This window comes from Lissotriton helveticus, chromosome 3_1, assembly GCF_964261635.1.
Source record: "Lissotriton helveticus chromosome 3_1, aLisHel1.1, whole genome shotgun sequence".
Taxonomy (NCBI): Eukaryota; Metazoa; Chordata; class Amphibia; order Caudata; family Salamandridae; genus Lissotriton; species Lissotriton helveticus.
This window is the reverse complement of record NC_136061.1, coordinates 215927682-215942791: the sequence shown is the minus strand read 5'-3', so window position 1 is coordinate 215942791 and position 15110 is coordinate 215927682. Positions and strand designations below refer to the sequence as shown.

Below are 15110 nucleotides of genomic sequence, written 5' to 3'. Positions count from 1 at the left end.
TGAGGCCAGCCAAGAACTTCAAAAAGCTTGGCATGACCAAAAGGCTGTTCTGACTGTGTACCAGCCAGGACAGAAGGTGTGGGTGCTGGAGCCAGTGGCCCCAGCAGCTCTGAAAGACAAATGGTCTGGGCCCCACACCATCATTGAGCAAAAGGGAGAGGTTACCTACTTGGTGGACCTTGGAACTCCCAGGAGCCCTCTCAGAGTGCTCCATGTTAACAGGCTCAAGGCATATGTTGACAGGAAGGACATGAGCTTGCTCATGGCCACAGATGAGGGACAGGAGGAAGAGAGTGACCCTCTCCCAGACCTGCTCACTCAGAATCCTGATGATGGATCAGTTGATGGTGTTGTCTTTTGTGGCAGCCTCACTGAACATCAGCAACAGGATTGCAGGCAAGTCTTGCAATCCTTCAGGCATATGTTCTCTCTGACACCCAGCCAAACTGATTGGTGTACCCATGATGTTGACACTGGAGACAGTCTGCCTGTCAAGAGTAAAATCTACAGACAGCCTGATCATGTTAGAGACTGCATCAAAACTGAAGTGCAGAAAATGTTGGAGCTGGGAGTCATTGAGCCCTCAGATAGCCCTTGGGCTAGCCCAGTAGTTCTAGTGCCAAAGCCTCACACCCAGGGTGGTAAGAAAGAGATGAGGTTTTGCGTAGACTACAGAGGCCTCAATGCAGTCACTAAGACTGATGCCCACCCAATACCAAGAGCAGATGAACTTATAGATAAATTGGCTTCTGCCAACTTCTTAAGTACATTTGATTTGACAGCTGGGTATTGGCAAATCAGGTTAGCTGAGGAGGCCAAACCCAAGACAGCATTTTCTACCCCTGGAGGGCATTATCAATTTGTGGTAATGCCCTTTGGACTGAAAAATGCCCCTGCCACCTTCCAAAGGTTGGTGAATCAAGTCCTCACTGGGCTGGATGACTTCTGTGCAGCATATCTAGACGATATTGCTGTCTTTAGCTCCACCTGGGAGGATCACCTGGTCCACCTGAGGAAAGTGTTAGAGGCCCTGCAAAAGGCAGGCCTCACTATCAAGGCCACAAAGTGCCAGATAGGGCAGACACAGGTTGTATACCTGGGCCACCTTGTAGGTGGAGGCCAGGTTCAGCCACTGGAGAGTAAGATACAGGCCATCAAGGACTGGACTCCTCCAATCACCCAGACTCAGGTTCGAGCTTTCTTGGGCCTGACTGGGTACTATAGAAAGTTTGTCAGAAATTATGGGTCCATAGTGACCCCTCTTAATGACCTGACAAGCAAAAAGATGCCAAAGAAAGTTCAGTGGACAGCAAGCTGTCAGAAAGCATTCAATGACCTAAAGCAGGCCATGTGCACAGCACCTATCCTAAAGAGTCCAGATTACTCCAAGCCATTCATTGTCCAAACAGATGCTTCTGAGTTGGGTGTGGGGGCTGTTCTGTCTCAACTGAATTTTGATGGTAATGATCAGCCTATTGCTTTCATTAGTAGGAGGTTGACACCCAGAGAGAAAAATTGGTCAGCTATTGAGAGGGAGGCCTTTGCTGTGGTCTGGGCCCTGAAGAAGCTGAGGGCCTACTTGTTTGGCACTCACTTCACCATTCAGACAGACCATAAGCCCCTCTTGTGGCTAAATCAGATGAAGGGTGAAAACCCCAAACTGCTTAGGTGGTCCATTTCCCTACAGGGGATGGATTTTACAGTGGAGCATAGACCTGGTACTGATCCCAGCAATGCTGATGGGCTCTCCAGGTATTTCCACTTAGAGCAAGAAGACTCACCTGGTCAAGGTTAGTTTATTGTCCCAAAGTTTGGGGGGGGTCATGTAGGAGAGTAGGGTCTGCAATCCTATGATCACCCAGATTTTTGCTTTTTGCTGCACTGGTTTACGACTTTCCCTGGCTGTGGGCCTGCTAATCAGACCCACAGCCTAGCTGTTCTCTCTATCCAAATTGTACTCAGGTACTGAATTGGCACTGGGCCCTCTCCAAGTCCCTGTACCCAGGGCTGAGGTGTACCCAGAAGTCTCCCAGGGGCTGAAGCATGTATTATGCCACCCCTGGGCTGACTAACTAAACTGACACAACTGGCTGCACGACAGCTGGGGCAAGGTGGTGTAATCACCCTTTGCTTTAGATATAGTATACCTATATCTAACCCTAAAAATGGACACACAGATCTCCTATCAGTCACTCCTATGGCAGGCCTTAACAATCCTGAAGGCAGAGTGCTTGGAATCGTGTGAGATGGTGCTCTGGCATGAGCTGAGCCTGTCTGCGGCTTTCGGGATCCATCCCTTAGCCGTTTCCATGATATCGCATACCATATACTCTTAAGTGCATTATAATCCTCGCGGTTATATGCCAACTCTGGTATCGCTTTATCAAAACATGTCGAGTAAGGTGTCATACGAATTGGAATACTAACCCCTCGCCAATTCTGGCGACGGGGTTAGCATTCCACCCTTCTAGAGGGACACGACATGTATGTAACCCCTAACCCCGGTTAAAGTCAAACAGAGCCTCAGCTCCACAAAATGGATGCTGCCACCGAGACACAAGTCTGCCCTCCTGCTGCTGGGAGTCCTCCCAGAGCAGGAGATAAGGACAAAGGGTTTCCTGCCAGGGGCGGTGCCAGCACCGTCCCAGACAGGGTTTTGTGTATTGTAGGTAGGCAGGGCTTTAGAGGAAGGTGACTGCACGTGGCACCCCGGTGCTCACTGTGCATAGGCTGGCTGGAACCAGTTCCAGGGTCACCCCAGACCCTGTGCTGGGGAAAAGCCCGCCAAGGAAGTGGGTGTAACCACCCCCCTCCTAGTCCCACCCCTAGGGCAGGACTTAGTCGCGTGCCAGCCCCTTTTTACAGGATAAAGGTAGGAACTGGCCCCCTTCCAAATCAGATCATCTTTGAATCCTGAAACTACTTTCCACGAAAGGAACTCAAGACTTCTTCCTAAGATTTCTCCCTTGTGACTAAGGAGTAGTCACCCTGCATCCGCAGGCACCATCTAAAGAACACTGCGGTCTGCTGCAAGTCTCTCCTCCGGATCAAGACTGCCCAGCTCGACGAGAACCGGCTTCCCTGGCACCTCTGACCTCTACCTGCATCATCAGTCACGCTGAGATTCGTGGGTGTGACGAGACCTCGAGGGACCGGCCATCTTCAAGACTGCACGACTTCTTTCCAGCAAGCCCGCCGAGTAATTTCCTGGTGAGTGCTTTGGGGTCCGAGAAGCCCCGACCCTGAGCAGCTCCAGCACCGAAGTGCAGCCTCCCAGCATCTCCACGATCTGCGTGGGGCCCTTCTGCTTTTTGCTGCTCACCGCGTTGTTTGGCTACTAGCCCGCTGGCTTGTGGCCTCCTGAACGACGCCCGACGACATTTCTGCTGCTGGTCTGGTTGCTCCAGGCTGGCCCTTGCTCCCTTCCAAAAGAGGAGCACCCCGGACCCTCCTGGTCCACTCAAGACGCCATTTTGAGTCCACCGCGTGGGCTTGAATTAGCCAAGGCTTGTTGCCCAATCCTGGGTAACTTCGACGCCGACAGCTTCATCCATCGTGGGACAGCTCGCCTCTCCATCCTGGTCGCCGACAACGCCTCCTGGTCCGTGAGATCTGCAGAGCCAGCGTCGCCCACTCACCTAGTCGAGGTGACTTCGCCCGGTGCCATCCTGGTGCCCACTTAATCACTGGCTAGTGATTCAAGAACTTGGTCCCCTCTGCTTTCAGGTTTGTTCTTCCTTGATCCAGGCTTGGATCCATCGAACTTTTCTTCACTGGTCGCCTGCCAGCAACTTCTTCCTTCCAGGCTCCTGGTCCGGCAACGAGATCCCCGACGTCTTTTCAGACCTATGCAGCTGCAGCCCCTGGGCTAGGTAACTTCGGCACTTCGGTGTCCCAGCATAGCCTCACTATCCTAGGGTCAGGATCCACTGTCGTTTTCTTCCTACCAGGTCGGGTTTGCCCGTGAACACTAACTTTGCCTTTACTAGCTTCCATAGACTTTGTCCCGCATCCCGCGTGAGAGTGCACACTCTGCACCCGAGTCCCCTAGGTCTCCTAGAAGTAATCTAACGATTCTATAGTCAAGTCCTAGCGATTCCAAAGCCTATTAGTACTGTACTTACCTGCTAGTAATTTCGCATTCCACTTTTTAAGTATATGGTTTTTCGTGCCCCTCGGGCATTTGTGTGTAACGTGCTAACTTAAGTATTTTCGTAAGAGTTTTGTTGTGTGCCTAGCACCCTGTCCTCATAAAGAGTACAGGGTTGTTGTGATTCTAATAAATACATTGTTTATTTTCATAACACTTGTGTGGTGTCCTTTCACTGGGTGTTCAAGGGGTAATGTGATGGTAAAACAGCTGGCTTAACACGCCCTCTAGAGTCTTAGCCTTAGACTGCTCGTATCCATGCTACTAGGATAGCTGGTCTATAAGGTTGACTTACAACCAATCATCAATAAGGGTTGTTTGGACTGATATATAGTGATCACTAGAATAGTGAACACTGCACATCAGGCCAACTTCTCACAACCCTCTATTACAATAAATATTTGACAGGATTACACTGCCCCTAATAGGAGCAATTTATGGGAGGGGATTAGTTCAATGAATTACTGTTTCCATGCTAAGAAATAGTGCTGATCTATTCGGTGAGTTCAAAAGCTCAGTTATCACCACTTCCTCAGTACAGTTTATATTCCAGTACATTTAGCTCTGAGGTTCTAGTGAAGTTTGAGCGTGTCCCTCCCAAATGAGGTCTTGTTGGGTTAGAGCTGTGGTCGCAGTGGTGTATACTTGGTAGGGCTCAAGAAGAACTAAATTATCTATGTAACAGCAAACATTGAACGTACACCGTCATAAGGAAAATTGGTTACATGACAGCTGGCAAATAAAACTCGAATCAGTGGCGAGTCATAGATCCCCTAGTTAAACCTCCCTGTTGACCGACCCATAGATGAGATTGGGAAGGCCCACCTCCAACTCAATTGTTGCTTATTCACTGCATGCACAATTTGTCAGACAGGTAGTTTGTTATAAATTTGGCTCAGTACAGAGCAGTTCGTAAGGACTCTCGAGAAGTTGTCTACAAGAAAGTCTTGGGGAGTGAGGGGGTGTCAGCTGACCTGTGCAGTCTGCCCAGTCCTGCATCTTCCCTTCCACCTTTATAAGAAACTTTACTAGGCGGCAATTCAGCTGCGGGTCTCCTCGAGCAAAGAAGTAGAGCACTGCCTGCCTCCGAGTGCTGATTTATCTTTGGTTAGCAGTATTCTATGTTCGGCCATTCACTTCCTGAAGGAACATATTAGAAGTGATAGATATTCGTTGCTGTCAGCACAAAAAGAGCAACTTCTCAATACTGGGTTTCGCTTTCAAGGTAGTAGACATAAATATGGCAACAAGACGAGGCGATTTAAAAAAAAAAAAAGTATTTTACAAAGTTATTATACCCAGAGTGGGAGTAAGGTTGCGGAGCAGCAGATGCAGAACTGTTAAAGACCAGCTAGGCATGGGCTCTTCCTGCTACATATGCCTTATCCTCAATCGCAGATAAATTTTTAATGGACTTGTTAACCAAGTTTTTAAAGCATTAGACGCTGGTGGAGGTTTCCAAGAGTTGATTTCAACCTGTTGCATTTAGCGACCCACAAAGGAATTCTCTGGTGAGAGTTGGTTGTCCCTCTCTGTAGTTCAGTCCCGAGGTTTGATTTCGGCGCTTCCCTCTGGATTTTGTACCAGCAGTTTATATACACCCCATCTGGTCAGAATCTGCTTCTGGGGACCACATTTGAGCAACTGGCGATGTATATTTTATTGGGTTAAAGATCATTCTATACGTCCTGGCCATGATGGTATCCAAGGTAGATGCATCCCTCTCTCGCATTGGCTCACTCCCATACATTACAGTAGTGCCAGCTTTGCTTGGATTACACAGAGAAGTGATGTTAATGTTAGGCCGGACAGTTTTTCTTTAAATGTTTAAAGGTTATTTGCATTGTCTTTTCTATTTAAAGCCTTTTTCTGAGGGTTGAAATTACCCGCTTTTGTCTATGATGACACCCAAATATTTGTATTCACCTACTGTCTCCAGCCGTTTCTTGGCGGGATGCCAGCTTGTAGATCTTCTTGTTGCAGTGTTTATTGGCAATGTGTTTGATTTCTAAGTTGATAACCAAACCATTTTCTGTAGAGTAATCTGCATAGTAATGAGCAGGTGCTGCAGCCCCTCCTGGGAGAGGATTATTAAGACCAAGTTCCTCGGTGTAAAGGAGGTTGGATAAGACTTTGCCTCCTATTTTCGGGGTGTGGGAGTTACAGGTATTTAATTTGGATGTTAGATCGGCCAAGAAGAGATTGAACAAAGTAGGTGCGAGGGGCACAACCCAGCTTCGGACCTTTGGTTATTGGAATTCGTCTGGAGAGGTGTTTCTGTTCCCATCTTAACATGCACCCACGTATCCGTGAGCAAAAGTATAAACATGGTCATTTGAGCCGATGACGTATTCCAGTTTGGTAATTTGCGCCAGAGCTTTCCGTGGTCAACATGGTCAAAGGCGAACTTGTAGTCAATAAAACATAGGTACAGAGGCGGCCTATAACCTTTTACTGCATGCACAGAAGGGGTAGGACCAAGATGTTGGTTGCGGTTCCAGTATATTCAGAGAATCCCAATTGATTTGTCGGGATTTTGGCCTAATCAGAAGCCAAATATGTTAGCTGTTCGAGGAGTGTGCCTGCAAGGAACTTTGGCTCATTATTAATATGTGCCAGCAGGCGATACAGTTTTGCAGTAGCTTTGTCGCCATTCTTAAAGACGGGGGAGATTATGGACCCTCTCCATGAAGCCGGTATTGCTCCCTTAGTTGCTATCCAATGGAAAACAGGGGCAAGTCTCTTAGCCCAGTACCGTCTCATGTTTAATTAGAGCTGGGGGATGTCTTTGGGGCCCTGGGCCCCCTCGCGTCTGCCCTTGGTATTTTTCACCTAATTTCCCCAGTATTTATCAACAGTTTCTCATTGAAGTTTGTTAGCTGTAGGGTGACAAATGGTTGACAAACCGCATTTAAGTTATGGCTATTATGAATTGTTGTCAAAGAGTCCACGGGGGGTGCTGCTTGTTGGCTCATCGAGCTGTGTGCTGACTAAAATGGTCCCATATTCATTTGGCCCAAGTTTGCTTTTACAAATAAGAGCTGATTCGTCCTTGAGTGGGTTTCAAAAGCTTGTTGGTTGTTTCTTGGAACTGCACACTATCTTTATTCCTTAGGTCAGAGACAAATTGGCCCAAAAACGAATCCTGCTTCTTTTTTTTATAGCCCATTTTAATTTTTATAGCGCAGTTTTGTTGTACCTCAGCGATTGTTTCAGGAATGCATCTCTTGGCCTGCGATGAATGGTTCTTAATATTTTATTTATAGATTTTAGTTATTGGATCTGTGGCAATGGAATAGGGCCCTGCTGCCAAGAGCCATGTGTTGAGATCCGTAATTTTATTGGGGTGCCAAATGTGTCCGCAAACTCTTTAGCGACTGACTCCCATGTGATCGTGAGCCAACCGAAGCTGTGAATCGAGCAGCGTCTAACTTTCCTGCCGTCCCAGCATTTTGTGTCCCTCAGACCTGCCTGCCTGCGTTGCTGTCAAAGTGCCAAGCATGCCACCAGGCAACCACACGTACATTCCCATCCGAGGGATTTAGATGGGTTTTCCCTCCCCTTATGAGGTGTCAAGGAGCATGCGGGGACCCACCAGAGGTGGCCACCCTCTGCAGACCTTCATTCTTTTGCCCCCGCAGAGGTGCCTGCATGAAGATTAGTTTTCAGTGTTGGCCACGTTTTGAGGTTGTTTCCTTGTACCTATGTTCTGATGAGGCCCGTATGTCTGGGCCGAAACGCGTCGACCTCACAGAACCGAGGAGTCCTGCGGAATTCTAGCACCAATAAAGAAATTGGATACACATTTGGTGGTGGTATGTAACAAAAAAAATCAGCTCAATTAATATTTAGGGAATATGTACCTGCTAGTAGGAACTAATTCATGTTCTACCTACTGAAAGTTATTTGGTATCGATTCCTCCACATCATTCCTCCCTTCCTTAATCTGATCCCATGTAGTTAGAGTATTATTAGACCTTTCCGAGTGCTGATGCAGAAGGCCCTTTGTGCATTCCAGCAAGTTGTCTTTGGATGAGGGGGACAACTTAATCCTTTTATTCATTATGGTGAACCAGAAGCCTCAGCTGGACGATGAAAGACTTCGGGGGGCTGTCTGGAAGGTAACTTCTTGTGGAAGGTGATTTCTATACTCTCTCTCTCACCCAGATGATTTGAATGGATATTGCACAGTAATAGAGTGCCAAAACTTCTAATGTTGAGCTAGTTGAATTTGAGTGGAATGATGCAGCTGGTGGGTTGTCCTCCACAAACCGGCCGCTGAGAGCCTTAAGATGCTCTAGATCCCATAAAAGTTGCCTGTCGATTTTATTTAGCTTGGCGGTGCCATTATCTCCCTGGTGTGGCATATTCCATTGTGTTGATTGCAATGCTTTGAGCTCTTCTTTGGAGGAGGAGCCCAAGAGATGCAAATTAAAATCACCTGACACCAAATGGTTTGAGGTTTATTCTTCTTCCAAATACATCAGGATTTCGTCAGTTAGCAATTTTAAGTCCTTTGACCTGTTTTGGGGGTTTAGATCTAGAACTAACATGGCTTTGTTTTCTTTGAGTGCCTCTGGGTCGTTTGATTTACACCATTGCCTTTCGTGTTGGTGTAAGGTTTGTTTCTTTCCCCTCAGCTCCTCAGTGAACCAGGGGACCCTTTACCCTTGTTCCTTGCCCTTTTTCTCCGGGCAGGTGCCACCTTGTTGATGGCCCCTCTCAGCCTGCTAGTGAGGGACTCACTCTCCTGATCAAGGTCCTCCGGCACAGGCCTCTTAGGGGAGTTTCTGCTCAGGGTATCCACTAGGCTGCATGCCTCAATTTTACTCCACCTACGCACAACTCTCTATTCTGGGGGTAGTTGTGCTGGCTGTCTGACCAGAGGGACCAGGCACATGATCAGATAGTGTTCCGACCAGCCACACGGTCTAAAGTCTGTCAGGCTGGTCAGTGGCAGGGTGGTCCAGATGAGATCTAGGGTGTGTCCCTTGTCATGGGTGGGAGAGTCTACAAGCTGTTGTAGCCCCATTGTGGCCATGGCCGCCTCCAACTGGCTGGTGTGTGACTCTCTGGGCGACTGGTCCCAGCGGTAGTTGAAGTCCCCCACCACCATGAGTCATTGGTACCGTGAGTGTAGGTTACTGACTAATTCCGTGAGTAGCTTGTTAAACCGGGGAGTCGACCGAGGGGGGTGGTACACCACCAATAGTGCCAGGCATGAGGATTTGAAGCTAAATTTTGCGCCTAAAATATCCGCACCCTCGAGGTTTTCTGCAACGTGCCTATCTACTGCTAACAATTTGTTATAAAACAGTGCTCTTTTCCCTTCCTGCCTGTTGTACCACAGGACATCTTAGTCCATGGGTAGGGCTGCTACCATATCCGGAACTGACCCTTCATCTGGCCAAGTTTCCGTTATTGCTAGGATGTACGAGGTTTCCTCCTGGAGAAGCGAGAAGATCTCTAGACTGTGTTTCTGAAGAGAGCGGGTATTTAGTACTGCTACCCTTAATCCCGAGGGGTTGCGTTATCGCCACACCTTGTTATTGATAACTAATCCTTCCTAGGTGTACATGTTCCTGATTGATTCTTGTTAAGGGCATCTTATGCTGTTCATAGGCTAGAACTATTAGCTTTGAGGCACATGCCTGAAAAAAAGACCATTGCTTCAACTTTCCAAAGCCAAACCTATTGGCTATGCAAGTGCTAGTTTTTTCATGTTTTTACTGTCAGTGCCCTTCTATTGTTATGAAGAGATCAGCCCTGTTCCTCAAAATTTGCACCAGTGAGTTTCGCCTTTTAATATACATGAGGCTTTGCTTAGCTTGTGCATCAGTCTGACCTGTACAGGGGGAAGTAGGACAGTTGTGATGTGGGCAGGTACCATAAATTTAAAGTTTCATTGTGTACAGAGATTGTGTGTTTGCTTTCTGAGATTGTATGGTTACATGTCATGTATCACAGCTGCACACTTTTACTCAAATACTTGTTCCCGGCTGACTCCGATTGGACAAAAGGAATCATTTATTGTCCATCAAGTGAGCCGAATGCAAGATGGGATGGGATGAGGGCCCGTCACCTCCTCTGAGGAGCAGCTCCACCACTAGAATATGTCATCAGTAGTTTAATGCTGACTTGTGCAGACCCTTGAGTGCTCTTTCGATGGGAGCGCTGCATGTGGTCTAAGGGCAATCTTTCGACAATGGAGAAAGATTTAAAAAAGCACAAACAAAAACATACCGTTGGCTTTTGACCCGAAAAGTGTTTGTTCGCTGGCAAATCACTCCATGTAATTGTATTGTCCGTTCGCTTACCTGGCAAAAACTGGAAGTGTTATAAAGGTGTTGAGTGTCAATATTAACTGCAAACACAAAACCTAATGTTTACATCTGTAAAGACATCAATTCATTTTACAAATGCATTTCCGGCTCCATGGATCACTCTGAGATCTAGAATGGTGTCATCTGGGGCACTTTCTGAAATCTGGGTAGAAGGGTTTCAACACCTCTTTACACCAATTCCTTCGACCTAGTTCGGGGGCTTTAACCTCTCCGTTACAGTGCACGTGTGCGGAGGACGGCCGGGGTTGTCCGAACCGCGCACGCGTCGGTTTTTGCGGAAGATCCAACGCGGCGAAGTGGTTAGGGTGACAGTACAGGCTGTTTTCTTACCTGCACAATGACCATCCTCTTCCAGGCATGGGATTAATCAGATGTCTGCTCAGTCAATTTATACCGCTGTGCATGCAGATGAAAACACATCATTGATAAAGTTGGTCTCCCCTACTTAAGATACCCAACTTCTGTCGTGAGGCATGGTTGCAATTTATGACATGCAGTCTTGGTCCATCCTAGATGGTGCATCACAGGGTGTTTTGCAGTCCCTTAATTAAGCCTGTACTACTGGTCCTGCTGTGTGCTCCCGTGCTTTGCCACTCTGAGGGTGACCACCTAGGAGGTTGACTCTTTCAGAAGTAAAAAGAGTGCCACAAAGAACTTTTATTTTGTTACATTACATCGTTTCTGGTGAGTTGGTTGTATTTGTGCCTGGGACAAGTGCTGGAGCCGTACTGTGCGGTACGTGTGGTTAATTCATGTACTGGGTGTATGTATGCCTGAGAGGACTACATTACATGAGAGATGTAATGTAGTGCTGTGCTGCGTGCGTGTAGGTAAAGCATCTGCTGGGTGTATTTGTGATGCGTGAAGTATAATACATCAAGGGTGCAGTGTTGTGCAGTGCAAAAGAGTGTGTGTTGGCAGCTTGTGTGTTGAAATAACACACCCTGGTTAAAGATAGGAAACCTTCAGTGCTGAACAGTGTACGCAGACTGTGTGTTTGCTGAATGCATGTGTACATACAAGGCACAATGCATAGAGTTATTAGTGCTGGACAGTAAGTGTGCTGTGAGTGTACACTGCGTAAATATGCCTGCAAGGGTGCATTGTATGGCGGACCCTAGGTTCCAATTTGAGAAGCCCAAGCCTGCCTGGTGAAGACATGAGGAGAGAAATCCGCCCTGCCTCCCCTTATCAAGCAAGTATTTGGCTGAATATTGATCTATTGTTTGTACCATTTTATTTTGAGCCGTGCTCACTGACCTGTATCTCCATCCCACCCACCAAGGGAGCCTGGACTGCTCGACCACAGCTACCATTGATTCAAGTACAGGATAGGTACTTGGCCCAGCTGAACATGATCCATAATAAGTCAGGCTCTGGGACATCAGGAATAAAAGCATTAACCACCACTGTTGGGCCCTGTTACCCCTGTGTGCCTGGTGGCCCTCTAAAAGTGGTTCTGACAGGAAGGCTGCACATTTGGTGTCATTTAAATTGTAAGTAATAAAATGCCATTATTTAACAAACACTGCATGACCATTCTTAGTAGTGTGGGTAATTTCGCTGCTTACACTTCCAGTGCTCTGGCGCCCTCACGTGTTAAAGTACTGTAACTGTAAGCATTTTAGAAATCTGTGCATATTGGATAATATGGAATCGGAATATTTTAAAATATTGTCTTAAGTCTTCCGGATGAAACCAACATCGAGACACACTGAGTATACCGCGCACAGACCTGCTCCACTCCACACAAATCAAGGGCACACTCTTGAAGTAAGTGGCCTCACTGTGTGGATCACTCGCACCACATCAGAAATCCTAGAGACCATGGATTCAATAAAAGCCTCTTTCCATTTAAATGCCTTCTTTAGCTAGAGTGGCCGACTTTATAGCTGGGGAATCGGGTTCCAGTCTGCGGAAAGCTCAAGCATCAAGCTCAAGCATCCTGTCATTTTGGGCACAGCACGTTATCTCCCTGTGCCTAAGAAAACAAGCATTTGCGATGCAAAAGGTCTTGCATTTGCCAGAGTTTAAGCTAAGGTCGTAAATGGCAGTGCCTTTTATTCATCTGTCTTGATAATTAACACATAAACAAAAGGCATTGTCATTTACAATGCTAATAGCTAAAACTCTTGTAAATTAGAGACCTATTTCACTTCAAAGAAATGACAGACATTGTCCCGAGCTGCTTGTAAGGTAAAAGCGTGCCAGGCGCGCTGAATGTTACAGGAAAGCATGTCATGCCTACAGTAGGAGAAACTCATTAAAGAAAATAATGCTTACAGACTAAATAAGACCTGGTGTAACAGAAGTAAAAGGGCCATTCCTCAAGGGAGGTCACAAATGAAGAGAAGGCGTTACTAAGGAGGTACTAACAACCCTATTAAGAATCAGAAGTCAGCATTTACTAAGAATGACACAAGCCAATGAAAAATATGGGCAGAGCTTCAACTCCATACTCAAATACAGCATGCCTTACAGAGTAGTGCATGCGCTGGCCAGACTCGACCTACAAAATGAATGTGTCCACCTGTAATGCAACTGGTGCTCATGTAAAGCACCCTGCTACCATCGGGTTAAGTTTGCGCTATATAAAACTGCATAAAAATAAATAAATAATACCTAATCCTTAGAATAATCAAATCTAACTGTGATTATCTCTACACCAAAATGAGTAAATGTGTTATTAATTATCTTTTCTCATTTTCACAGGTGGTCGATGCTGGAGGTACACTAGCTCCAAGCCTGATGCTGGTTTCCCCATGAAGTGCAGCGACAATGGACTCCCAAGGCACCCAGATGCTGCCTTCTATTTCCAACCGCTTGGTCATTTAGTGGTGTTTAAGGGTCCAAAGTACTATGTGGTAAATGAAGAATCCATGCAGGTGGAGCCGTACTATCCTCGCAGCCTGCTGGACTGGAAAGGCGCCCCAGCCGGAATGAATGGGATTTTGGCACAACCAGATGGTTTCGTGTACTTCTTCAAGGATGATCGGTACTGGAAATTCAGCCAAAGCAAACTGAAGGTCATTGATTCTGGAAGATGGGCCACCGAATTGCGATGGATGGGATGCTGAAGGCAGGCCACCTCCTTCTTTACAATTAAACTTATCATAATTTGAAAAGAGAGCAAAAAACTTACTTTCTGTATATTTCTATAAAGGGATCTTTAAGCAAAAGTTTAAAACCCTGTCCGTTTTCCATGTCATTCGTGTTCAGCGGAGCACTTTTCAGGCAGGCCTGACCTCACCATCATCCAAGCTCCATCTCGCGGATGTCCTGACTAAACGTTGATGCTTTTATAAAGTGAACATTCCCGTGCAGAACTCGCCCTATTCAGATAAAATGTTGATTTTTAAGCAGCTATGTTTTTTAACACTGAGGATAACTAAACTCCTGTGAGGTTTACAATTCGTATGTCTAGTACTGTTTGACAACCACCTTTTGGGATCATTAAACTCTTGCAGGACTCTTAAGTCAAATTCTTTTTGGTTTGATCTCGTGATAGAGTGGGGTTTCCAAATGAATTCTCCATTGAAATTATACTGAATGTCCGATAATGGAACGGCAGATAACACTAGTAGAGAACTGCTTTCACTGGGTCCATATATTGGTGCTCTGATTTCGTTTTTTATTGAGCAGAAGATAGGAGACTGACTCTAGACTTAGTCAAAATATAGAGATGCATGGACGGTTACCAGCATCTCTCATTAATATGGCATTTAGAAGATCAAAAGCCAGTTCTTTACAGCTTTCCAATAACGTTTGCTGTATTTCCTGTCCTTGCGTCACTTGTCTGTTTTCTGTATTATTTTTCTAAAGCACTGATTGCAAGTGGAAGCTTTTCTCTATATTACCCAAGCTCTCCAGCTACTTTCAAGACATCTGCGTACCTGCGCTCCTTTAAAATGTTCCTTCTCGTATGGTGAAAATAAATGCATTCCCCTCCTATGTACCATTTCACACACACAGGCATCTAGATACTCTGACATAATACAGCAGCCTTCACTTGGTCTGAGAAGTGCAGACTGGTCATGAAAGCGCAACTGCCCTTCATTACAGCTCTTTGTTGTGTAGCTCAAAATGTTAAGTCTCTTTAGAAGCCAATATTTATATCCAGCATTAATCAAAAAATTATTTCGGTGTTTCTTCATATACAATTAAGTTTTGAATTCGGTCAGGAGCGTTCAGAGGTGATTTTTTGATCGGAATAGAGGAAGCCCATTGCGGTAAACTACAAGGTACTCCTAGTCCTATACATAATACAGCGACAGGCATTCTTTGATCTTGTAAAGATGATCATCCTCTGGACACATGTTTGTAGAGAAGATAAAGGACTAACAGAGACATGGCTTTGTATGATGACCGAAGACCGAGCTTGTGTTTTTATGTGACACTATGACTAACCTAACAGTTTTATAATGCAAAACTCGCATATTACAAGCTGTTGTAACTGATTGTCACAACCTATTTCAGAGGGTCACGGGGTAACCAGGAGTTGCTAGGCCCAGCCGTGAGGGGTTGAAGCCTTTTACTCCTGATGTGCCGCGGCCCCGACTTACTATGGGCCAAATATTATCCCTTTCAGCACTTGACTCTGTGGTTGTGTGGGTCAA

At 46.2% G+C, this 15110-nt stretch overlaps 1 protein-coding gene across 1 annotated transcript in view; it reads left to right on the top strand.

The window, feature by feature from the left end:
- The window catches only part of MMP28 (matrix metallopeptidase 28), a 515249-nt gene extending 501279 nt beyond the window's left edge, over positions 1 to 13970 (top strand). Inside the window, exon 8 of the mRNA XM_078679617.1 lies at positions 13207 to 13970. Within this exon, the coding sequence (XP_078535743.1) occupies positions 13207 to 13571 (365 nt within the window). The 3' untranslated portion in view covers positions 13572 to 13970. The remainder of the gene's footprint in view (positions 1 to 13206) is intronic.
- Positions 13971 to 15110: the final 1140 nt, after the last annotated feature.